Source organism: Halichoeres trimaculatus, unplaced genomic scaffold, assembly GCF_033239565.1.
Source record: "Halichoeres trimaculatus isolate MK-OKI-2021-1 unplaced genomic scaffold, fHalTri1.1 fHalTri1_scaffold_12, whole genome shotgun sequence".
Classification (NCBI taxonomy): domain Eukaryota; kingdom Metazoa; phylum Chordata; class Actinopteri; order Labriformes; family Labridae; genus Halichoeres; species Halichoeres trimaculatus.
In genome coordinates, this window is record NW_027437190.1 from 30,729,337 (window position 1) to 30,754,085 (window position 24,749).

The following is a 24,749-nucleotide window of genomic DNA, read 5'->3' on the forward strand; positions in this document are numbered from 1 at the left end:
AGCTACAAATACGCACACACATGCACATACAGTCGTCACCCTCCTATTCTTCTCCACACAGTGGCAGGAAGTTGTCCAGATATCCGCAGGGCCTGTGAGAAAAAAAAGAGAGCTAGTGAACAAAGTGGGCTGGGTGGCGGTGCTGGAAGGTGTTGGTGGCCGTGATGGAATAAGTCAGAGTCAACTTTTTATGGTGGACAGCGGGAGAGAAGTGACACCACAGAGGAACACGTATCCAACAGGGTTTACCACTTTGAGTCACTTCTGGAGATCAGAGGGACGTTTACCAAACAGCTGGACTTGGCAACAGAGAGGAGAAGGCAAACAGCTGGTGACCTGAGGGGAGATGTTGGCACTGAGGACGATTTTGCTGCTGGGGCTGAGCTTAACATGCCGAGGTGAGTTTCTTATTTAGCTTTGTCACTACAAAAATATATTGATTAAAAAGAAAACAAAGCTATCTTGGAGCTTTCATTTCTTAATGCTTTCATTAAGTAGTATTTACCTTTGTGGTTTCTAATTCAGACAGAGTTTAGGAGAAAAAAACTTGGAGTAGTAAAATGCCCAGATTTACAAAACAGGTTGTTTTTTAGGTAAATTCAGATGTTGATTTTATCTTTATTGAATCAGATTTGTATAAATTAATTCAACAAAATCCTTTATTTGTGGTTTTGGATAGTGGATTATATTTGTTTCAGATTACCAAGAGGAAATGATAGTTTATTTCTCAGGGATTAAAGTTCTCCGCCTCTAGACGGATTTCCACCAGTTGGGAAAAAAAAGAAGGTAATAAAAAGATGCACATGCATCAAATGCAGTTCAGTTTTGACTATCCAATAAAGTCATGATTCTGTTGTAAACCAATAAAGCCAGCCAATGCTATTAGCCAATCAGAAACAGAGGAAGGAGCATATATATATATATATAATTATTATTATTTTATTTTTTATTTTTGCTTCAATCCCTGATTTCTTCTCCCTTCCCTCCTCATTAAAATGATCCAAAATGAATTCAATTTGGGAGGGATAAAGTGTGTCCAAAAAAGTAACACACACAAGGCAAAAGACTAGAAAAACAAAGTTCAACACAAATGAAGATTTTTTTTTTTTTTTGGCTCCTGTTGGGTCATCTGCACAAAATATTATAGATTTTGATATAAAAAGCTATATGATAAAAACTGGAAAATTACAAAACTTATGTTTCATTATATATATATATATATATATATATATATATATATATATATATATATATATATATATATATATATATATATATTTTTTTTTTTTTTTTTTTTTTTTTTTTTTTTTTTGCTCAAGTGAGGAACAGGCTCAAATTATTGTAGACTTTATTCGTTTAGTGATCAATGCTACCCCCTACTGGTCATTACTATTATTGCAGATCCTTTACACTTACAACTAATAGTAACAAGGAATGTTCTTCTCCACGCTATAAAAGTGAGCTTTGTTATGATTTTTAGCTTCTTTTTTTCATCCAATAATGATAATACAGCGTGTTTTTGTACGGAGTAGTTCACAGTGACTTTAAATTGTATTTTGTTTGAGTAAAAACGGCCTTTTTCACTTGCAATTTGAGCTGCATTCAGTCACATTCACTGATCATATGTAGCTGTTATCGCTAGGTAAGTGGCTAAAATTTAAGTTGTCTTAAATTGAGAGACTAACCTACAGGTGGAAGGGAAAGAAAACAGTCAAAACTTTTTTTTTCTCATGACAACTCAGAAATTAGTGAGTGAGAGGACTGTTGGTTTGAGGACTGTAGCTACATTAAGCTAGCTAAGCAGCTAGCACATCTGCCTTTGTTTTTTTTTTATCCAAGTGTTTGTGCTAGCTACAAATGTGTTGATTTTATACCTGTAAAAACAGGCTGAATGTGAACTTTTCTTCCATTTTCCCTTATCAAAATACTGCCACCAAAAAATAACCGACAATTATTTAACACAACATGGATTCATCGCATTATGTCAACTACTATTTTTATTCCTCTGTGTGAAGACTCTCTGCTGACTGAGTCAAACAAAAGTGTTAAACTCAACATCTGTAATCTCAGCTCTATTGTTAATGCTAAATTCAACTATGACTTAATGATCCTGCACACACCTGCCAAACCTATTGTCCAGCTCCATCACATTCTTCATTGCCATGGCGATGACCTTCGACCTTGAAAGCGGCACGGCCCACTCCATTTCCTGCAGCTATTCGTTTCTCCTGGAAACTTCCTGTTTATGTCGGGGCCATTTCCTGTTTCCTTTAACGGCCCGTATCAGGAGCCAGCTTTCATGGCTTGACCTGCATTGTTATGAATAACTGCTAATGCACTGAAACAATGAGAGGTTTGAATATGTGGGTGACTGAGCCCTGCGATAAGATACTCAGACCTTGGCATCGTAAAATGAAAGTGTGTGACTCAAAAAAATAAATAAAATCTAAAAGGTTAAGACATACTTATGCAAGGACAAACCATCCATAAAACAAACATGTTGAAATATCTCTGTTTTCTTGTAACGTGTGTTTTCATCCACAGCTGCGCCCAGTGATCCATGGGGCCAGTGTCCAGTCAACAGAAAGTGTAAGGACAAGTTTGGAAATGGCTCATGTGACAGAGAGTGTATGGAGCCCGAGTGTCTCAGAGACGGATTTGACTGCCTCAAGGACAGGAGCCCCTGCAAGTAAATATAATTTCATTAACATAAAAGACATAATTGAAACATTTCCAGATTTAAAATCCATGTTAGAGGTTTGATTATTAAATATTGCATTTTTAGTTGCTGATGTATGGTGGCCTGGATCACCCTCTTTGCTTTTTAAAAAAATATTTTTATTAATCAACTAATTGATTGATTTATATATTTTATTTATTTATTTATTTTTATTTGTCTATTTTTTATTTTATTTTCATTTATCTATTTTTTTAAACTTTTATTTATCTATTTTTTTTCTCTAATTGTATTCATATTTGTAACATTTTAAACATGATTTACTTTAGGTCTAAGGTATTATTTCATGCCCTACTGACATTTTTGTGGCTTTAAGAACCATACACAGATATTTGAGAGCAATTGCTATCACAATTTTTAGAATAAGTACTTGTTAATCAAAAATTAAATTATGCAAAAGAAATTTAGATAATAAGCTGCTATCAAGTTTTTTAAGATCCCCAAGTTTTTGCAGCAGTATGTATTTCATTGTTCTGTCCTCGATTTATGTCCAAAATAAATCTTGACAGACAGCTAAACTCTTCGTTGCATCAGATCAGCTGGAGACGTTGCGTTGCTGTCCACAGTTTTATTGATTGTAACAGAAGTGTGAAACTACAAAATAAATAAAGGACACAATACGTTTTATAATTTCTCTAAACAAACAACTACCAAAACATGCATATGAACAGAAATGAAATATCAAAAATCAACATACTCACGAAGCTTTCAAGGGCACCGAACAACATCTCACAGCACTGAACTCCTCTCTCACTTAAATATTTCCCTGCCACAACTAAGACCCTCCTACGTGAAATAACACAGCTCCCCACTGCTTAACACCCGTACCATACAACATGAAACAACACTGACAATCCGTACGTGACTTTAACCTTAATGCACATACAAAACATACATAAACAGCACATTCATTGTATATGTGAAAAATACCAAAAAGTGATTTAAATTCATTAAAGAGTTTCATTGAAATGTTTATGATTTAACCAGATGGCACTTTAAAAAAAAATAAACTTAAAGGGTATTTTGGTATTTTGTCTTTCAGAACAGCGTTTTGACTCTTCTGCTTCGCCCGTTTTTTGTCCCTTTTTCAGTCCTAGCCACATCCTGTATTGCCGTGACCATTACGCTAACTCCCACTGCGAGCAGGGATGCCACAACGCTCCCTGTGGATGGGACGGCAGTGACTGCTTCTCACACCAGAGCTCCGTGTGGGCCAAAGGCACCTTAATCCTCCACGCCGACGTCCCACAACAACGAGGCGCCGTCTCCAACAGCTCCCTGATCTGGGCGCTCAGCGTCCTCCTCCAGTCGCCGCTTAAACTGAGAGGCTCCGCCCCTCTCGCTCCTAACAGGAACTTGTTTGACTTTGACGTTCAGCAGCTTGCCAGTCTGCTGTCTCATTCCTCACCCACGGACTCCAATGGGTAAGACGTCATGTCCTAGATCACGCATGTTCAGCCAGTTTCATTTAAGATTGAAACCTTTTTCAGGCCTTTTGCAGATCTAGTTTTACTCTTCCTCTTCCTCCCAGATTAAAACCCGACACTAGAAACTGATACTAATGCAACTACATACCTCAAAGTTTGGTTAAAGATTCTTTGGAGTTTAGGATTCTTGCAAAAACATGTGTCTATATAACAAATGGAAAGAGTTTCAACATCTTAATTAAGCTGGGTTTAACACAAGCTTTACTTCACTGTTTTGCATAAGAGAATGCAATCCATTGGCAAAATTCTGTCAGTAATTGAGGTTTAATAATGTGCAATGACTTGTTTGTAATAAATGTAACAAAGAACTAAAAGTGGGCCAAGTACAGTGCCAAGGGGAACTCCGTCAGGTCTGATAAAATGGTCTGAACTTAGCCAAATGCAGACATTGTTTGCTTTCATGAAAGGTGTTTTGTAATGTTGTTTTTTTGAGTAGTTGTTGTAACTTTTGCAAATCCTTGGTAAGTTTCCAGAAAAATTTAAAAACCCAGTTCTCCTGGTGCACCCACGCTCTTAAAAGGCCTCATTTATGACGTATATGCTCCCTCCCACTGTTTCCTTCCCTCTCCCTCTTTCCTAGCTCCCTCTTCTTCCTCCAGGTGGACAACAGGCCGTGCTCCCGCATGCCCTCTACCTGTTTCCCCTATGCCACCGAGGCGGCCAGTTTCCTGCGTGCCGTCCTGTTGCTGCGGCCTTCCTCGTTCCCCACCCGGCCGGAGCTGAAGGCCGTCCTCAGTATAAGAGGCGTCCGAGAGGAAATAGGAAGCAGGGAGGAGGATACTGTGATAGAGGAAGTTAAAGGTGGGCTCTCATGTCCTTCCTCATACACACACTTACACGCATATCCAACTCTGAATGTCATCCAAACGAAACACATGAAACACCTTTCCGTTTCCAGTTTGTAGACCTGAGTGAAAAAGTTTAGGGGTTCAACCTTTTGTCAGATGAAATGTGAGTACAAAGGTGAATCATGTTTAATACGCAAGTTTTCAAGACCTTTACATTCTCATTAAGATGATGTAGCAAGTAATGCATATTCAAACTCTTACTAAAACTTTAATATGGATATGAACTTAATTAAAGCAACAAATAGTCACTTTTTTCTAGAATTATTTGACTTTAAAGTGTGTTGAAATTGTGACACAGGAGGTAAATACGGTCATTTCTTTTGTAATCAAGTCATACCTTTAGTGGAACATGCATTTTATAAAGCTACACTTCCTCTTTTAATTATCTAAATTAACTAATGAAAGGCTTAAACTTAATTCTTGGATATATTTGTAGATAAAACAGTGATTTCTTTAGCTTATATTGTAATTTTTAAATATAACCTGTTATAATATATTGATATGGGTAATTGGCTGCTTCTTGGGGCTCTGTGACAATTTAAATGATCTGAAAAGGCAATAAATGAATCGTCATAACGTTCAGGCAGGCAGAAAGTCAGCAAATAGACGCAGCAGACTGACAAAAAATAAAGATTGGGAGATACAGAAGACTATATTTACAAACACCAATAACACAAAATCACCATACCGCCAGCACACCCATACCCTACCCCTGCAAATTTTGAATTAACAGAAAAATCCCCAGACAGTCTCCAAACCTAAAATAAAGTGTCCAAAGTAATCCAACTGCGCCAATAATTCACAAACGAAATGAGTCCTGTCCCTGTCCAATGAAAAATAAATCTAAAAAAAGGGGAAAAAAACGTGCGACAAAGGAAGTCAAGCTCTCTGCCTGCCCAAGCGTAGTGACGATTCATTTATTGCCTTTCAGATAATTGTGACAACTCACTCATAATTTTTTTTGTTACTCCACAGTCCCTTGAAAATGAGAAACAGCTGCCAGTTCTCTGAAGATTTCAATTTATCTTGTTATCACATATGAAACAGCTTTGTTATACCACGGAAATTAGAAATAATGAGTCAGGATCCTGAGGAAATTAAGATATTTAACGTTTTCATGCAAAAACTGGTGTTTTTATTTTAGAGGAGTGAAAAAATATTGATAGGCAATGAATTGAGATACTTTGACCAGTGATAAAATATCGATATTTCAACTCTTAATATAAATATTTTTGTTCAAATAAAAATCTATATTTTAGGTGAGTTGAAAGAACAATACAACATACACACCTCCAATGTGGTAGATGGCACCAAAGAGCTAATTCGCTATATGTTGCCAATAAACTGTATAATAGATATGATCAGAAAAAGTATTTTATTCCTAAACTTGATGATGTGGGTTTTGATGCTGTAAACATCAATGTTTTCTCTCTGTTCTCGGGTCGGTTAGTTTAAAATCATTTAAGTTTCATTTTAACTGCGCAGTAGATTGATGAAATGATAATCATTGTCATGTTTTGTGCAATATTAGAGTTTTTATGAGTAACATTGGTTACGCTAAGTGACATTTACCTGTTTCACCAACTGACCACGTCTTTCACCCAATGATTTTTTAGCAACATTAGTTTAATGTCACAGTAGTTTAAGTGACAAACTTGACACACTTTATATTTTCAAGTTAAGTGTATGTATGAAACGCTGCATCTTACTTTCATTATTTCAAAAACAATAAAATAGAAAAAGCTGTTTTTCATCAAATAGTTAACTGTGTAGAATATCGCAATATATCCTGATAATATTGTATCATGACCCAAGTATCGTGATGCATGTCCTATTGTGAGGTTCTTGCCAATACTAACCCCTATTTTATTTCAGGGTAGCAAGATTTAGTCTAGTTCTCAAGAAAAAAAACAAGTGAAATTACTTTATTTCACCTAAAATGGAGCAAAAACATGGATACATGCATGTCCACTTAAGGCTTCTGTGGTTTGATGAAGGAATACAGATTGATTTTTGTTCTGGGAACAACTTTTTAGCAGACAATAAAGCACAAAAGAAGCAACATGATAGAGAGGGAGGAAAATATTGGAAAATATTGGACCCCCAGGGATTAACTTGTACATTACAAAAATAAACTCAAGTGAAATGGAGTTTTCTGAAATTGATTTAGGCTTTGTTGGGTAGCATCACATGTTGTTGTTCAGGTATGAATGTGAGTATCTCCTGGATAATCGTTACATTTCTCCACATCAAGAGCCGACTCCTGCCTGGCTCTGGGCTGTGATAGCCATAGCCATCGGCCTTCTTCTGGTCCTGCCCCTGGCGGCCCTCCTGATCGTCAGGAGAGTGAGGCGGCAGCGGACGGAGAGGGAAGACAGCCACAGAGTGAGACACCGCTCCACAATCACAGACAACGACCCCAAATCTAAATCTCTGGCACCACACACGATCCACCAAGAGCAAAGGGTCAGGTCGATCAGGGAGAAGGAAAAGATCAGCCTGAGGAAAAAGAAGAAAGCCAAGGAAGCGGAGAAGAAAAGGAGGAGGGAACCGCTGGGGGAGGACGCCATACGAATGCGGTGAGAAAGGATGTTTTGTCTGCTTGAGCAGTGATGTCATGTAGAGACAGGAGAGAGGTCGGCTTGACAAGTTAATTAAGAGGTCACATCAGAGCTCACAGAGGATAAACAGTGTGACCACATGAGAACCACAAGTTTCCAAAACCTCACTTTGGTTTTCAGACCCCTGAAAAGAGACCAGGATATAGGAAGCGATACAGACTTCACCCAGAGTTCAATGGAAGACATCAGTGCGAGATGCTCACGACGTCAGGAGGACGCCTCCATCTGTGACCACAGGAGCCCAGAGCAGAAACACTACAGAGGAGGCGGCTCACAGCCCCGCAGACCTGTCCAACGTAAGACCTGACTTCCTAACCTCCTCTGTTAGCCACTACAGTCAGGATTAAGATGTTTCAGGTTGGAATTTTCATAATCATATTCTCCTGCAGCACCACCTAGAGGATGGGAGAGGAACGCCATGCCTCCTCCTCTGCTCAGTCCTCCACAGCAGGTCTGTTCTTTACTTCATCAGCATATGTTAACCATGGCGTAACCAACTGTCTGCGATGTTTATTCCTTCCATCTTGGTTATGTTTGCAGTCTGCAGAGTGGTGCGGCCCTGATGGCTCTGTGGTTCTCATCCGGGCGGTGCGCAGTGGTTTGGACCGGGTGGTCCTGGAGCTGCTGCGAGCAGGAGTTCCTGTCAACAACACTGATCACACAGGTAATTCACCTTTATCACTCTCAACCCCATCATTGGTCAAATTGTATGTGAATGTAAATCTTTTTGAAGTAATTATTCAAAATTCCACACTATGACAAAATAAAAAAGTATATACCACAAAAATAAACTAGATTGTTTTCATCAAGCATGTATATATGAGTGATTCTATATTAGGGGAACATTTCAGGTTTACAAAAAAAGTTTTAGAAAAAATCTATGCATTTTTGCTTCATTTTCTTTTTGATTTCAAAGGATATACCTGGAAAGTACTAAATTCATTAGTTGGCAAGTTTAAGCTCTCGTGAATTCTTAAATAATTAAAGGGGCTGTGAGGAGTTTTAAAGTGATCTTGAAAAAGTCTCCCTTCTGGATATATACCTGTTCCTAATCTACACTTTAAAACAAGATTATCAGCCAAATATTACCAACTAGGACTGATTAGGATTGATTTATGGCCCGTATAGGTCTCTATCATAGACTGTTTATAGAGTTGACAGCGTGGCTCCGCCATTTATCATTGTACGGTTTTGAAGCCAAAATACCACCGTCTCAGGCGCAGCCATTGTAGCAGTTTGGAGCCAGATTCTGCGCAGTAGAGACGATGAGGGATTCTGGGAGAATCTAAGTGGAGCTGGGTGACAAAAATACGATTTTTTTTTCTTTTGAGAGTCTAATCACTTCTTGATTCTACCTCCCGACATATTTTACAATCCCTGAAAAAAATACACGAGAACGGCAGCTGTTAATCATCGTTAAACATAACGTAAAGCCTCGTTTTTAACCTCGTATAACTAATGAAAACGAAACTTTTCAGAAAAAAGAGGACTTGGATACAAGACAGCCAAATAATATCTTCAAATCACCACAACAATTGGACATGAGAAACATTTCTACAAGGTGTAATCATTTTTTAAAGTTTGACCACAGCCTATCTGTAATGTCTGGAAAGCCGTAATTTTAAACCTATACTGCAGCCAGCCACCAGGGGGAGCAGTTTTTGTGGAGCACTGGGCTGACGATAGCACTACACATAGCCAGCTACTACAGCGTTTGCTTGATGTCACGTTTCAAACCGCATCACTACGTAACTGTACTGATAAGTCCCTTAACTCGGCGGGCTGTATCCAGTAAAAAGTTGACTTGAACAAAGAAAATCTGTTTTGATCCGATCTCCACTTAATTTCAACACCTTGCTAAAAGTAATTTAAAACAGTATGACAAACTCCGAGCCAGAAGGTGGCGAGGGAGTGCAGTTACAAAAGATCCTCCTCATGGCATCTTTAAGAAAAATAAATTGGAGCATAATTTTGTCAACTGTGATATGGGCAACAGTTATGACTACTTTTTCAACATATATCCATATTATACTGAATTTAGAGTTATTCAACATTTCCATGTCAGACTACACTCCCTAAAAATATCCCTCATCATTGACATCACAGTTTAGCCAAAATTTAAAAGAATTATTGCACAAAAATCACTGTTTTTTAGGTTGATGTGTTTTTTTTTTATTTTACTTTTATCTTGTATTTTTTGCCATTTCATTTCTGGCAAATGCACATTTTATGAACTAGTTTTTTAAAGGCCCAGCTAGAGACAGGACTTGTAAATTAGCACTCCCTACAAACTCTCTGTGCAGCACATCAGATTCATGCTTTGTTGTGAACTCTGTTAAACTGCATCGTCCCTTTCAAATCGACAAATTAAATTTCAAATTCATATATGTTTCAATGATTATTTTGAACAAATAATCCTGGAAATGATAAACACAAACATGTATTCTCGTCTTAATTTTGAAGAACAAACTTGACATTTGAGAAACCGGGCAGCACAAAAAAACTGCAAATTCCAACATATGATTAGCATTTTTAGCTAAATAAATGATGGAATATGTTCACTTTTTTTATTAAATAAAAGTGAAGTATCACACAAAATAACCCACTGTAACATTAGTCATTGCTTGAAGTTAATATGTAGTAAAACTGATATTTTTACCCCATGGACATGCAATGTACACCTCATTATAGAATCACTCATATGCAGTTTCAATATGACCATAAAAGTGGAATTCATCAGGAGATTAAATAGTTATTTCTTTTCTTGTCTGATGCAAAAAAACACTTAAAAATGCTATTTTAATCTTTTGTAGTCAAGTTTAATGATGTTTTGCATTTTATACATCTGTAGATAATAGAGTAAGATTATGATTATGAGTGTATTGCATTAATACAGTCAGCATCCCATTAAATACCACTTGAAGCCCTCACTGTGGGGGAAAACCAAACCACTGGCTGTTATAAACAAACCAAGAAAAATGAATTTAAAGTTTCAAAAAAAGAGAATGAGAAGTAAATCATGTCTACTCTGCTCCACTTAGCCCTCTTTAAAATGGCAGAAGCTTATTTATAATGTTTGTTTACTGAGTGAAACTGAGTTACAGCCCCTCTCTGACAAATAAGAATGTGAAGATCTTAATCAAGCTGTTTTTCTGACGCCTGTACTCTGCAGGGTCGAGTAACTTCTCTTCCCTCTTCTCCCACACTCTGTTCATCTCGTCTATCTCCTGCTTCCATCTTCCTCCTCCAGCTCCCCTGCTGCCCTCCTCTGACTCAGAGCAGAGTTAATGAGCTCAAACTCGGGTTGATGGACGTATTAACTGCTCACACCTCCTGGCTTTAGCTGTCTTTTCTGTCTAACCATCCCACTCTCTGCCCCTGTATCCGTCATTTTTCATCTTTCCATTTTGTTCAAGTTCTTCATTTTTAATCACTCCCGTCCTCATCCTTCACTCCTGATCTTCTCCCTTTTCTCTTCCTGGGCTCGACTCTGTTATGTAATGGTTGTTCATTGGCTGACTTACTCCCTTCCTCTTCCCTCTCACCCCCCTCCACTCACACTGCCCCTCTCAGGGAGATCAGCCTTGCACTGGGCATGCTCAGTTAACCACCTCTCCCTAACAAGGACCCTGATCCGCTATGGGGCTGCTGTAGACCTGCAAGACAACAAAGTAAGTTTCACTGAATTTGCTTTAAATTTCATTTCCTCCAATTATTACAAACACTATGATGATTGTTCTTCATCCTAAAGGGTGAGACCGCGCTCTTCCTCTCCGCTCTGCACGGTTGCTACGACACAGCCAGACTCCTCCTCCTCCACGGAGCAAACCTGGAGCTGCATGATCGGAGAGGGCGCCGGCCCATCGACGTCGCCAGAGAAGGCATGCATCACCAAGTCTTGGAGCTCCTATTGGCTCACCAGATTCAGAGAGGACCTGTTACTGTCGAAGCAGCCAATGAGATGCTGTGGGAGGAGCGCGCTCTGATGTACTCACCCTGGGTCGGGTCACAGGGCCTGCCTGGAAGAAGTGCCTCCTTCTCGGGGATCATAGCGCATCAAGATATGACCCCGCCTCCACAGAAGTGAGTTTATGCTGCACGGATGATATTTAGAATAGAATAGCATAGAATAGAATAGAAAATACTTTATTTATCCCCGAGGGGAAATTCAGGAGGAGTCACAGCAGCAATCAAGAAAACAAAAGTAAGAAAGTGTGTAGAAATTGAAAAAGGTCCATAAGAAAATAGATGCTGACAGCTTGTCCATCATTGTCCAGTTCAGCCAGCCTCCACCTCCACAGGGTCCAGGACTGAGCTTCTTCAGCAGTCTGTTCAGTCTCTGTCTCCTGGATCCCGTCTGCTCACAGCAGCTGAAGCTCTTCTAATGTGGCCTTGGTGTCTGGTGTTAGCTCTGTTAGCCATGTCTGTGAATAGCATGATGCTACTCTGCCTTCCGGTATTCCCTTTGTTGCTGGGTTAGCATGGCTAGCTCGTTCATCTTATTGGAGATAGATCTCACGCTCCCAATAATGATGAATGGAAGGACAGGTCGATGTCGTCACTTCTTAGCTCACACCTGAGAACCAGCACGTCGTCCTCACCTCCTTCTCCTTACCTTGTGGGAAACAACAGGCCTAGCACCAGTTAGCATTGACATGCTACAGGCTGCTAAAAGCTGATTTCACATGCAAAGAATGCAGCCATGGCTAAATGTAGGGTCTCCAGACAAACACAGGAGCAAAAATAGTAAAAATTTCACTGAAGACAAAACCAGTTTGGTGTCCATGACCAACAAATGAACCATACAAAGTGATGATTCACTTCAAATACAAAAATGCAGGAAAAGAGATGAAAAAGTTACAAAAAACGGACAAAGAAGACAGAGCTGGTGTAACAGGCAGCCACAACAGGGCAGTGCCTAGCAAAAGTTGCAGGCTGAAAAGTTTGTGAACCACTGAGTTATCAGAACTTGTCTCTTCTTACATTAAAGATGTCAAACTGTTTTGTTTTTGTCAATCATTCTGTTGCCGCATTTTCTAATTTTGTACCAATTCTTGTCTTGCCAGTGATTGGTCGATGAACAGGGTCCAGTACCCCGCCCCTCAGAACTGGCGGCCACAGCTCAACCAATCAGCCACAGCCCTGGTCCCTCCAAGAATCATGGGCCGCTCGCCTCGGCCAATCAGCACCTTACAGGAGGTGACCTCAGAGGATGAGGATCGTGACAGGCATCAGGAAGCTCCCAGAGCCGCAACACCTCACTTCCTGTCCCCCCAGCCTGCCCCTCGGCAGCGCTCCTTCTCCTGCACCCAGCATGCATTGCAGCGTCGGTCCAGTGCCCCACAGCCTGAGCCTAACTACCTTATCGTAACAGACAGCTCAGCCCATGAGCCCATAGAAAGAGTGGTTGTTTCTCCTCCCACAGATGCACCCCGTCAGCCAGATCGTGCGCCGGCTGTAAACGGCGATTCTCAGAGTAGAACAGAACAAGCAGCGCTGAGTTCATCAAATTCAGAGCAGAAATCCAGAGGTGGGAGGTCAAACAACAACACTGAGTCAACACAAACAGCCCTGTAGAGAAGAAAACCAAAGAAAAAAAAAACTCCATGACAGATTTACTTCTTGAACCAAATAAAAGTACTTGGAGATATTTCTTCCCAAATCACTTCCTGACTTTCCACTCAGCTTAAGCTTTAATTATTAATGCTGTAACTGTTTTTTCCCCTACGGAGGAATATCCTGTCTGAGACGTGTGCCGATCCAACACAATGCCAAACACTGTAATATAAATACACTCAGACAATGTAAATGTTGTTTTTTTAATAAAAGAGGAAACACTTAGTATTTTTTAAAGGAAAAGAAACATGCATGGGGCTGCACAGAGACGTAAGAGTCCAATTAAAGTGATTTTTCATGCAACTTCTTTGTATTTCTGATTATGTTCCAGATTTCAACAGATGGAGTGAACACAATGGAGGCTGCAACTGAATAACTCTTGTCATGAAAGGTGCTTTTTGGCAGTTAATCCTCCCAGAACAGAGGCATCATAAGAGGTAGGAAATGATTATAGGAGCCTACACTGCAAAAAAACTGAAATCTGATCAGGTGTTTTTGTCTTGTTTTCAGTAGAAGATGTTTTTTTAGACTCAATACGAGCTACATTCACCTGACAAGTCCAGAAAAATGTCTTGTTGCAAGTTGTTTAAAGACAAAAATGAGGTCTGGACTGCAGTTAAAAAAATCTTCCAATGGAACAAGAGAAAGGTTAGTAAGCTACAGGTGGTTAGGCTTAGAATCTTCTACTAAGCACGATAGGTGCGGCACTTCAAAAACAACTAATCAACCCACAAAACTCTGACGTAAATGACTTATTCACACGAACAGAAGTCTGGTTTCTCTCATACACATTCTTCACCCTCTGTTTCCACTTTTGCTCCCCTGAAAATACAGGAACACAAGCACAGAAATTCAGCGTGGCTGCATCCTGCATTTCATCCCGGTCTCCTAAATCAGCGGTCCCCAACCTTTTTTGTGCCACGGACCGGTTTATGTCAGACAATATTTTCACGGACCAGCTATTCTTCTGTCTCCTCACTGGCTCTTTTACTCTGCCTAAAAAAACTTACCAAAGATGTTTGTTTTTTGTCCATTTTGCTAGCTGTGGGGGCTTGACGTCAAGAATGAGTCATAGACGGTATGACAGAGGGAATCCAGTCATTTTTCAAAATAAAACATCATTCAGAACCATATAATAAATCAAACTGAAATAATGTAAGTTGAGTATTTTTAATGTGTGGCCCTGTACCAGTCCACGGCCCAGGGGTTGGGAACCACTGTACTAAATGACACACTTGCACCCATGCATTTTAAAGACCCTATAGCTGCCCCAAAATGCCTGTGTGGGCTTTGCTCATTTTAACCACCAAAAATTACTAAAATATTACATAAGTGCCCGAATATTCATCTTTTAACAGCTTAACTATGAAAAGTACAAAATAAACATGACAGTAGGGGGTGTCCATGTCCATGTACACCATTATTATGGGTCCTACACTTGTGTTAAGACAATATTCTAGTTTCAAGCAAATTTCCGGGCAAATTTTTCTTATTTCACTGGCAGATTTTTTTAAACTTGTTACAAGGAATTCAGATCTCATGTTGGTCTTTAAGCAACTTCAAACATTTTTTTTCTGGATGGGTCAGTTGAATGTGGCTCATATCAAGTATAGCGAAACATTTTTTACTTAAAAAAAAAAAAAAAAAAAAAAAGACAAAAACACTTGATAAGATTTTCCTTTTTTTGCAGTGTATGACTGACAGGATTGTAAAACCTGCAGTGATCAGGTGTCAGAGGCCAGTTTGATGTTTTTTGATGGACCCTAAAAAAACATGATGGCTCCCCCCATCCTATTGTAACCATGAACCTTCCAATTGGCTGTGATGCAGGGTTTCCCTCACACCAGAGAGGAGCCAAGTCTGTATAACCTACCTGGTTTTCTCTGCTGAGCTGGCACGTGCAAATGGAGGTCAGAACAGATTCATACACCTTCTTTCTGCAGATTTCAGGAATGGTTTGGGTTTCCACTCGTTCTCGTGGGAAAGGGGGAAATGGCGCCAGATTTACAGCTTTATTACCTGTTAGATTTGATACATCATTAACGAGGAGAGGGTGGCAGAGGAGAGACACTTCCTACGTTCCCACGCACTTTCAATCACGATTGAGATGGAAATGAGGAACAGACTGAATTAAGTGACTTGAAAGCGGAGCCCGGGAACGGTTTTACGCACTCTGAAGTATGCAGTCTTAATGCACTGACAGTGACTGGAGTTAAAAAAAAAACACCTTACTCTTTAAGAATCTATGTTAAGAAGGACAAATGAATTAATCAACTACAGTGTATAGACGTCAGGACAAGAAGTCGGGGCATTACGCACGGATTTTGGCGCCATTTACGCACTGCTTTAATTCATTTTTTTGAGAGCACAAAGTTATCTTTCATTCTCACATATCGCTCTAATGTTGGAACAGATAAATTCCGAAAGTCTGATATCCTCTTTTCATCAAAAATGTGACATGGGTTAAGTTTCTCGCCCTTTTCTGAATAATTTGGCAACTTCAGTGTATTCAGTCAACTGTGTGAATCTGTGAAACGTCACCACATGGTGCCTCTCGTCCTCACGTGCAGCAGCACACGCTCTCTTAAGGCACGTGCCATGTAAATAATGAACGCACACTGACACATCGTTAAGAATTTTCATTTTGTTTATTTACAAATCACAAATATAATAAATTAAGGTGCAAAAATACATGAAAAATGACACAAATAACATGAGTTGGTCAGTGAAAGTTGTAGCAGCACGCGGTGTGATTACAATAAATGTATCATATTTAGAGATACATCACACGTCACGTAAAGCCGGAGGTCCGTGTTCAATACATTGCACTGCAGGAAGAGAGTCAGATGAGCAACAGATGCTGTTGTCTGATCAATCAGAATGTTAAAGTCATTAAAGATCGTGTCATGATCAGGGCCAGGGTCTCCACAGATGGTGCACAGACTGGCTCTGAGGTGGACTCTGTGTGCTCGCCCGACTCGTCGTTATAAGGGACTGATGAGGGGTCTGTGGAGAACTCGGAGATACCAGACAGGGATTTACACAACTGCTCCCCTTAAGAGGAGGCGTGCAGAGCCTATACCCGGACCTGTCAATCAGCGAACGAAGAATAGATCTGGATGACTTCCTGAGGAGAAGAGAGTTGGAAGGGGGGTGATCCTCACATTGGATGCCTGCTGCAGAGTCTGAGACTGAACGGGAGAAGTGAGCAGCGAAGGACGCATCGTGAGCTGCTCCGAGCCACAGGCCTTTCCCCCCGGGTCCGAAGAACTGAGCAGCTTTCTCCAGGCAGGTGGAGAAGCCGTCCTGGTAGGAGTGTTTGTGGCCTCCTCCACCATCTTCACCTCTCGCTTTTTCTCCGTGTGCAGAGTTCTGGAGGAAGAGGACGGTGTGCTCAAGGATCTCAGCTTTTTCAACTCTCCTTTTGGTCACCTCCTACAACAGAAAAAAAATAGTCAACAAACCGTCTTCTGTACAACTTCTGTAAACTTGTTTTACTGTTAGAACAAGGGACCACCTGGACTCAGGGGTCTGTACCTGTTTCTGCAGCAGCAGAGTCTTCAGGCTCTCCAGGCTGTGATTCATTCTTTCTCGTCGACGTCTCTCTACCTGAGGTTTGAGACTCTGAGACAGAACAAAAAGAGAAGACAACTTTAATAAATGTGAAAGAAGACAAAACGTTTAAGCCTTTTCAAATTAAACACATTTGTCCCGTAGAATAAAACAAGCACAATAAGTGGTAAAGAGAAATAATCCGTGAAAGAATTGATAAAAGTAAACGTACTTTTCTTATAGCCTTTGCGTCCTCTGAATCCTGAACCAATTTCATCGTTGTGCTCCAAGATATGTCAACCCAATGCCGTGGCTGTGTCCGTGAGTCAGCAGAAGCTAAATGTGGTCCTCCAGCGCCATGTGAGGGCTTTTAACCCCTAGGTAGGCGTTCCTTCAAGCTCCGCCCATCACAGTATTTTTTTATTGCAGATTTTAACCAACATAACAAAGAAAAAATGTTACACAACTCGGGTTTTTTTTTCCCAAAACAAAGTAGAATATCAGTTGTTTGAGAATTTTGCCACTGAATTGTTGGGAATCTTGTTCTACCTCGAGTTTAAAAGTAAAGAGCTGGCATTGGCAACAAAAATAGAGAATTAATCATGAAAAGTTAAAGAGCAGTTGAGGATGAAAAGCAGTTTGTTAATCTTTATTTTATCTGTTTGTAATGGTGCATTTTGAGCACATTTACTCAAGTATCCCAATCTGAATGAAAGAATGAATGACGCGCCAATGGACCTTCCACTAATCTGCAGGCACGTGCAGCTGCCCCGCCGAGTGTGAGAGACACGCGCCCCTCAGAGGTGTTACCAGCTCGTGTGACGCTTATTAACATACGTGAGGCAAAGCAGCGCGCATCCGCCGAAACAGCATGAGACCCAGACAAATGACAGTGGGTGACTTCTGGCGCCTTTTCTTTGGATGGCGTCACGAGACTTCGTTTTGTGACCGCATCTGCAAATGAAGAGACACCAAGCAAGAAAAATAACCAACAACGAGAAGACATTTAAATTAGCTCTCTCAAAACGTGTCTAATGATTAAGTTTAGTTTCAGTCGTTTAATAAACGTCAAAAGGCAAAACCAGCAGTGTGCGTAAAATGGCACTTTTTTTGGAGCAGGTTGCCACAGTGTGATCTCCCTACTGAAATTGCAAAACAAAACCAGTCTGAAACTACTTACATATGATATAGAATTTAACTTGATTTGATTTATGTAATTTAATCCTCAAACAACCTCAAAAGTTTGCTGGAAGCACCCCTGTGCCATGCGTAAAGTTGCAGATACCTGTGAAACCATAAGAATCCCTGTGCCAAATGGCGACGCCTTACGTGAGGACACTGTAACAGCGGCGCGTGGGAACCAAGGAGCAGCATCTCCCCCAAACACCCTCTGTAATGATGTATCAATTTTGACAGGTTGTAAAGTGGGAAAGGGGCTCGATGTGTAATTTTCCCATGAGAAAGACTTGGAGGAGACTCTCGCACAACTTTTCATTCTTCACATACTTAGCCAAAAATATACAGGGAAAATGAAGTCATTGTGTCTTTTCATCTCAAATCATCTACCTATGATATATTTCGTATGCATTTTTATGTAAAAACTGTACATTTCGTCAAATTGAGCTGTAATGACAATAGAAGCCGGGGCGAAATGCACCCTATCAAACTTAACGCGTAAAGTTTGCCTTTTACGCACAACTTTCCCATAAAGTGCGTTTAGATTTTGAGTTATGTCACAGCCTGAGTGGTTACGTGTCCAAAGCTTGTGGGAACCTGAGAGCCACCTCTCTTCCAAGCACACTTCATAAATGAAGTATCAGTTTTAACAGGTAATAAAGGAAGATGACGCCTCCTGCTCCACGTTCCCATAATGAAAAGAGAGAAGGCTTATGCTCCCACTGTCACACGTATTCAACATTTGTCTGCTGTGGTGTTAAAACACAAATTTGCATGGACTTAAGATATTTGGAGTCGTTTGAGTTTTAAGAACATGTGGCCATTTGCCTGATTATGAAAGCTCATCATTATGCACAGAGTTGATGTAACCAGTCCTCTGCAACACTGAGAAATGCATTGAAGCCATCTGTACAACATGCAGTTATGGATTTTAAACAAGTGTTTCAAAATATTAAATCAACGAAACACTAAAGCATAACTTATCTGAAAGACTCCTTGCAAATTTATTAACATTTTTTTTAAAGAAGAAGCTTAAGCTACCTGGTGAATGAAGTTTTTGTCTTATGTCTGATAAGGTCATTCTGAGGGTGTAGGCTGAACTGTAGAGCAGAGAAAAGCAATGGAAACAAAAGATTCTGTCACACCACTCAGTTTTTAAATCTCTCTTATTCAATTATGAAATTTGATATTTAAGGTTGTTGCAGATTTTTTTCCAGATTAAATTAAAACAAAATTAAATTAGCTTTCTTCGGTTTATAAGAATCACAAGTGGAGTCAACAAACGTGTATCTTTGCAATTAGACCTGAAAGATAGCGGAAAGCAGCCACGTGCAGCAGCACGCGACCTCTTCACACTTCATCAGAGAAGCGTCAGCTTAAAAAACGTAAACATTTGATCATTTTCACCTCAAAACTTCGGTTTCCAGTTCGTATTATATACTTAAGAGGGATTTTGACTTGTCCTAAAATGAATAAATGAAGACAAGAGAAAATGTTCAACATTAAAAGTGTGTTCACTTGTGGCTGTTGAGGTGTTTTTGTTTTCTGAAGTAATCCCTCATCATATTTTTGTTGGCACGTGCCAATGACTGGATATTAAGGAAGAACCGCGAATTGATATTACTCGTAAAGAGGTCACTGAATCATGTTTAATTAAAATAATAATAATAATAATAATAATAATAATAATAATAATAATCTGCAGATAGCCTATTAGACAACCTTGTGGCGTTATACAACTTAAAAATAGCTCGTATGGAAACAAAAAACTACTCTGGGAACCACTTCTTTGTTTTGCAAACGTTTAATTTATGTGTTTGAAATATTTAGTTTAAACAAAGACTCGATACATTTAGGGAAATAAATGCAAAATCTATATGAATTATTCCACAGAGTTCTTTTTAATCAAACTAAGGCAAACTTTAGTCGTAATCTTAACATAAATGTGTGAATTCATTCAAATGAAGCAACACGCCTCGTGCTTGATTTGCATCTGAGTGACTTTGTCTGCCAACAGTGTGTGTGTGTGTGGGAACCTGGAGCCTTGCCGTCCTCCACACACACACTTCTTGTGATGATGCTCTAATTTTAACAGATAATAAAAGTGCAAATGTGAGCTTCACTGTTAGTTTCCCACGAGAAAGAAGCAGGCAAGACGCTCCCAGGTTGGTTCGTATGGGGTTCTCCTTGCAGATCAAACAAGCTAAATAACTACACAGATGAGAAATGTTATATTTCCTATTATGAAAGTATTTTCTTTGCATTATGACAAGAAAAGTGTATCCAGTGCCTTCTGCATTTCAAGAAAGCATACATGCTGGATGAACTCTTTCACTTATGAGCGCATGTGCACACTTTCTAAATGTGTTACCAGCAATTTTAAGAGGCTAATGCATTAAGTTTTATGGCTCTTGAAACAGAGTGACACAATTTACTAATTTGATAATAAATGAAAAAAAAAATGATATAAATAAATCTTTCGGCTACCAAAAAGAAAAAAACTCCCTGAACTAAAGTTTGCGTTTCATGAAAAAAAAAAAAAAAGTCGTAAAATTCAGTAAGCAGACAGAGACAGGTGAAGGACAAACGTCACTGTGGCTCATCAGGACTTCAAAGGGTCGAGCAGGTGTTAAGACACGTTTTGTTACCATGCTAAGTGACACCGGACACGCGCAGAAAACAAACGGCCTGCAAACAACCGGAGGAGGAGGGAGGGTGTGAGAATGGATGCTAAGCACTATGAAAACAGTGACAGGCACGAGTTAGAAAGGGTTTAAATTAATTTATCTTCATTTTGCTTGCTTAAAAGCTGAGTCAGTTTCACAGTTTCACAGTTTTCATTTTGCCTAATTGAATAATAGGCTGTAGATGAAATGGACTGTGCACAGCTGTCAGAAAAGCTGCAGTCTGGGGACTCTATTTATACTGCAAAATGAGTTTTTTTTAAAGTGTTTTCCTACAGTTTATCATGAAACAACATGTTAGTGATGATATGAGGAAACACAAAGTATGGGCACAATTAAATCTGGATTATCTTATAAAGTAATTTACAAAAGTACACTTGAGGGAGCTCTTTCTGCTAATATTTTATGCCTTTTTTTCATCCTGCTCCTAAAAGTCATTCAAACTGCTCGACTAGTGTGTGAACATGAGTGTCTTTGATGTCTTTGAAGTGAAAACTGCCACAGAGCTCTCCCCCCATCACAGCCAGACTTCACACCTGGAGGATGTCGCTCTGCAGGAAGCCACGCTCCTCACCTCTGACTCACACTCAAAAGAGCCGTCAACACCACAAACGAAAGCTCCACAACTTTCATCTTCAAAGAATTAAATAAAGAAAATCATTCGACAGAGCGCTTTCATTTGAAGGAATGTTTTTATTTTCGTATAAAAAAAGAATACTGCTCACCATAGGGAGACGTACAGAATAAATTAGTGTGCAAAATAGACAAAATATAAATTTAAAGAGAGTACAAGTCGTAATGAAGACAGAGCTGCCTGCAGACGTCAGGTGACGGTGAAGGTGAGGGGCTCCCAACCTCGAACTCTGAGCTCCCACACCTGAAAATGTGACGGATGGACACTCAATCATTATCCACTTCAGCATCACACTCGTGAGGAGCAACAACAGAGGGTTTGTAGTGGGTAAGATCGAGGACAGAAATTCATCTCTAAGAAACTCACCTCTGAACTTGTCGTTCAGCAAAGCAGCAGTTTCCACCATGAGATCCAGCTCACCCGGTCCAGGAGACTCCCTGTGCTGCCCCGCTGTCTGCACTCATTCACAACCACTGAACACAAGCAGTGAGCGATCACATCCACATGAAACAGAACATGTACGCAAAATAATTTACAGTATTAACAGATGAGTTTGCAGGAGATCAGATGCAGTTTTTTCAAGATTACAAAGCAAATGTTCTCTCAGGAACGGCAGCTTGCATGAGTGATGATAAGAAATATTTTAGAGTCAGTTAAAGCTCAGTGTCAGGACCATGAGGTCAGGGCCAGGGTCTCCACAGAGTCTGGCTGACTGGGTGGCTCTGTGTCGGGCTTTGTTTGCCCGTTCGCCTCTCCACTCTGGTCTCATGCTGACTTTGTCTCTGAGCCTGCAGAGAAACTCTGGGGAAGCCCTGCTGTGCTTGGAGCCGATATGGATGAGCAGAGACTGCTCCTGTGTGCAGACTCTGTTTGGATTTCTGCCTCAACATCCTGAGAATGGACTTTGTGTGTGAAAGAGAGCTGGAGGAGGAAGCCACAGTTCTTCTCTGGAGGCCTGCTGCAGAATCAGAGTTTGTTCTGGAAACACGAGCAGCGAAAGATGCATCCAGTGTCGCTCCGAGCCACAGGCCTTTGCCCTCCGGTCCTAGGAACTGAGCAGCTTTTTGCAGGCAGGTAGAGACGCCGTCTTGGAAGGAGTGCTTCCTGCCTCTGCTGCCTCCTCTGGCTCCAGCTCTGGTGTCTTCTTTTGCACTTTTCTGCAAAAAGAGGACTGTGTGCTCGAGGATCTCTGCTTTCTCCACTCTGTTCTGAGTCCCAGCCTGAATCAAAACATAGAACAAGATATCAGTCAGTGGATTCTGTAGCAAAAAGCAAGTCACTCTTATTTTTGTGACTTAAAGGAAGATTTTGTTTACCAGGTGTTGTGGTTCTTGAACCAGCATGGTCCTCAGACGCTCCAGACTGCAGTTCATCCTCTCCCTGCGGCGCTTCTCCACCTGGGATTTTATATACTAGCAAAAACGATAAAAGTTTTGATGGTGTTACTGAAATGTAAAAAATCTTTTAATTAAACTTCTTTCACATTTCAAATCAATACTTCTCAAGTGTAATTACATGTAGTGCCAAAAAGAAAACGGTTATCACCAACTCAATCTTTCTTTAACCTTCAAAATTTAAGATCTCCTAATTTCTGAAAAGAAACTTGAAATAACTAATGAAATGTAGCAGTTCTTACCTTTCTATCATTTGTAGCATCCTCCCTTTGCTGTAGCAGCTTCATAGTAGCCTACGATCCAATTTGGTGTGTTGATATCCAGGGGTCCAAACAAGCCAACAGCTGATCAAGTAATGGGTGTCCCTTCAAGGATTCTCCTGCTTTTAACCCCTGGAAGACAGCCGCACAGACTCCGCCCACCACAACACCAAACTTTTCAACCCCACCCACTTACCTCCCCTTGCAGCGCGCCATCCCCTCCCTCCTTCAGCTCTATCCCACTGTTATTTTCACACAGTTCATATGGAATTCAAGTGAATTCAATGGATTTACCTACATATTGTTGTTTCACAACCTTAATTGCACCAACAGGCAGTAAACTGTCTTTGAAACAAAGAGAAATGTTTATGAAACCTGCGTTACGCACAAACTCGTGCGTAAATTCCATGCGTAAAACAGTCAAGAGTGAATTTTGACATGGGAAACATCAATTTGCAATTTCAAAGTTGTTTGATACACCTTTTTTTCATTTCTAAAACAATTGTCTCATATAAATTGATAGATAGGCCATTTAAGTCAGAACATGGGCTCGAATTGTAAAAGAAAAAGTATCGTATGTATGGTTTCTATTTTGCTCAGATTTGCTGTTTCATGTCCACAAAAAGCTTATGTGAGGCTAATGTTATGATAGGATTAAACAAATGTGCAGCTGTGCCATGTGTAAGCATTAACCATTTGTGAGTGGAGTGCACCATTTGAGGTGTGAAGCGAGAGTTTGCACCCTAGTCCATGTGTTCCTCTGTATGTTTATGTTCCAAACCTGTCACTACTTTCCTCCATGATGCAGCCTGTGGCGCAGGAGTGAGAACTGATGGGCTGTGTGTTTTCAGTCAGAATGTTTCACTTCATTAGGCTTATACTCTCAGTTCTGAGAGTTTAGATTTTCTGCGTGATTCTGTATTGATTCTTTCTTAGCTCGTGCGCCCACTCACGACGAATGCCGACACCCCACCGTTCGCACGTGACGCCTTTGCATTTGTTAGTCATTCCGCAGGAGGTGAGGTGTAACAAAGCTTTACAAATTTGCATTCACACCCACAATAGCCACAACAGCCCACACGTGCCATTTGGGCAGCCGTCTCGTGCTAGAGCGCGCCATTTAGCACCTCACTTGTTCGACATTTGCTCCCTGAAACTCTTTGATGCTGCCGGGGGACCGTGGGAACGATGAGGAACAGTTGACACACACACGTGGCCATTTTTTTCAAATTGATGCTTTAAAGCGTATTTCCCATAAACTTGAGTCGCGTGGTGGTTCAGTGGTGTAAATGGATTTACAGTCTGGATTGAGTCAGAGCTGGGGTTCAGTGTAATGAAGGCTGCAGTGCACACCCCACATGGTGGTTCAACTTGGTGAAAGGGTTTGACTTTGGACAGTTGTTGTGGGAGGAAGTTGTCTGCTCCACTGGCTCCACTGTGTCAAGTAAACTTTGACGCTTTGATATGAAACTTTGAGTTGTGTATACCTCTACTCAGTGTTTCTCAAAGTGGGGTCAGTGAATCAAAGCTAGGGGGTCCACGCAAAAAAATTAAAAAGAAAGAGCATATCAACAAACTTTGATCTCTTGCACCAATAAAATCAGCTATTTTCCAGTACCCCTGCCCTATGTAGTTTTGTGCCACTTCATAACGTGTAACAAAAAAAAAAACCTCAATACAAAAATCATCTTGGTGCAATGGCATGCACAGACTTTTTAAAGGGCAGAGGCAAAAAAAGAA

The 24,749-nt window shown here is 40.3% G+C and overlaps 3 protein-coding genes across 3 annotated transcripts; 1 reads left to right on the forward strand and 2 right to left on the reverse strand.

Annotated features, from left to right (window-relative positions):
- Positions 1-261: 261 nt before the first annotated feature.
- On the forward strand, positions 262-13,587 carry notchl (notch receptor, like). Its single transcript, XM_074682961.1, has 11 exons — positions 262-398; positions 2,545-2,689; positions 3,829-4,161; positions 4,805-5,025; positions 7,327-7,651; positions 7,814-7,989; positions 8,083-8,144; positions 8,234-8,357; positions 11,267-11,364; positions 11,445-11,776; positions 12,760-13,587. Exons 1-11 carry the CDS (start codon positions 347-349, stop codon positions 13,268-13,270), a joined length of 2,379 nt encoding a protein of 792 aa, XP_074539062.1. The 5' UTR covers positions 262-346; the 3' UTR covers positions 13,271-13,587.
- A 2,380-nt stretch (positions 13,588-15,967) lies between these two features.
- LOC141801147 (uncharacterized) lies at positions 15,968-17,286 on the reverse strand. Its single transcript, XM_074684092.1, has 3 exons — positions 17,094-17,286; positions 16,847-16,933; positions 15,968-16,744 (listed from the first exon to the last, which is right to left on the reverse strand). Exons 1-3 carry the CDS (start codon positions 17,136-17,138, stop codon positions 16,220-16,222), a joined length of 657 nt encoding a protein of 218 aa, XP_074540193.1. The 5' UTR covers positions 17,139-17,286; the 3' UTR covers positions 15,968-16,219.
- A 4,170-nt stretch (positions 17,287-21,456) lies between these two features.
- Positions 21,457-23,171, reverse strand: LOC141801182 (uncharacterized). The gene is made up of 4 exons (XM_074684143.1): positions 22,992-23,171; positions 22,672-22,767; positions 21,722-22,575; positions 21,457-21,598 (listed from the first exon to the last, which is right to left on the reverse strand). The coding sequence occupies exons 1-3, from the start codon at positions 23,034-23,036 to the stop codon at positions 22,036-22,038; spliced, it is 681 nt and encodes a 226-aa protein (XP_074540244.1). The 5' UTR covers positions 23,037-23,171; the 3' UTR covers positions 21,457-21,598; positions 21,722-22,035.
- Positions 23,172-24,749: the final 1,578 nt, after the last annotated feature.

Bases quoted from the DNA above. Each gene is read 5' to 3' on its own strand.
- notchl (XM_074682961.1), top strand. From the start codon at position 347: ATGTTGGCACTGAGGACGATTTTGCTGCTGGGGCTGAGCTTAACATGC. The intron at 399-2,544 runs GTGAGTTTCTTA...TTTCATCCACAG, and splicing joins GCTGAGCTTAACATGCCGAG to CTGCGCCCAGTGATCCATGG. The intron at 11,365-11,444 runs GTAAGTTTCACT...TTCATCCTAAAG, and splicing joins TAGACCTGCAAGACAACAAA to GGTGAGACCGCGCTCTTCCT.
- LOC141801147 (XM_074684092.1), bottom strand. From the start codon at position 17,138: ATGAAATTGGTTCAGGATTCAGAGGACGCAAAGGCTATAAGAAAA. The intron at 16,934-17,093 runs GTACGTTTACTT...GTTCTGTCTCAG, and splicing joins ACGCAAAGGCTATAAGAAAA to AGTCTCAAACCTCAGGTAGA. The intron at 16,745-16,846 runs GTACAGACCCCT...TTTCTGTTGTAG, and splicing joins CTCTGCTGCTGCAGAAACAG to GAGGTGACCAAAAGGAGAGT.
- LOC141801182 (XM_074684143.1), bottom strand. From the start codon at position 23,036: ATGAAGCTGCTACAGCAAAGGGAGGATGCTACAAATGATAGAAAG. The intron at 22,768-22,991 runs GTAAGAACTGCT...CGTTTTTGCTAG, and splicing joins ATGCTACAAATGATAGAAAG to TATATAAAATCCCAGGTGGA. The intron at 22,576-22,671 runs GTAAACAAAATC...GTTTTGATTCAG, and splicing joins TTCAAGAACCACAACACCTG to GCTGGGACTCAGAACAGAGT.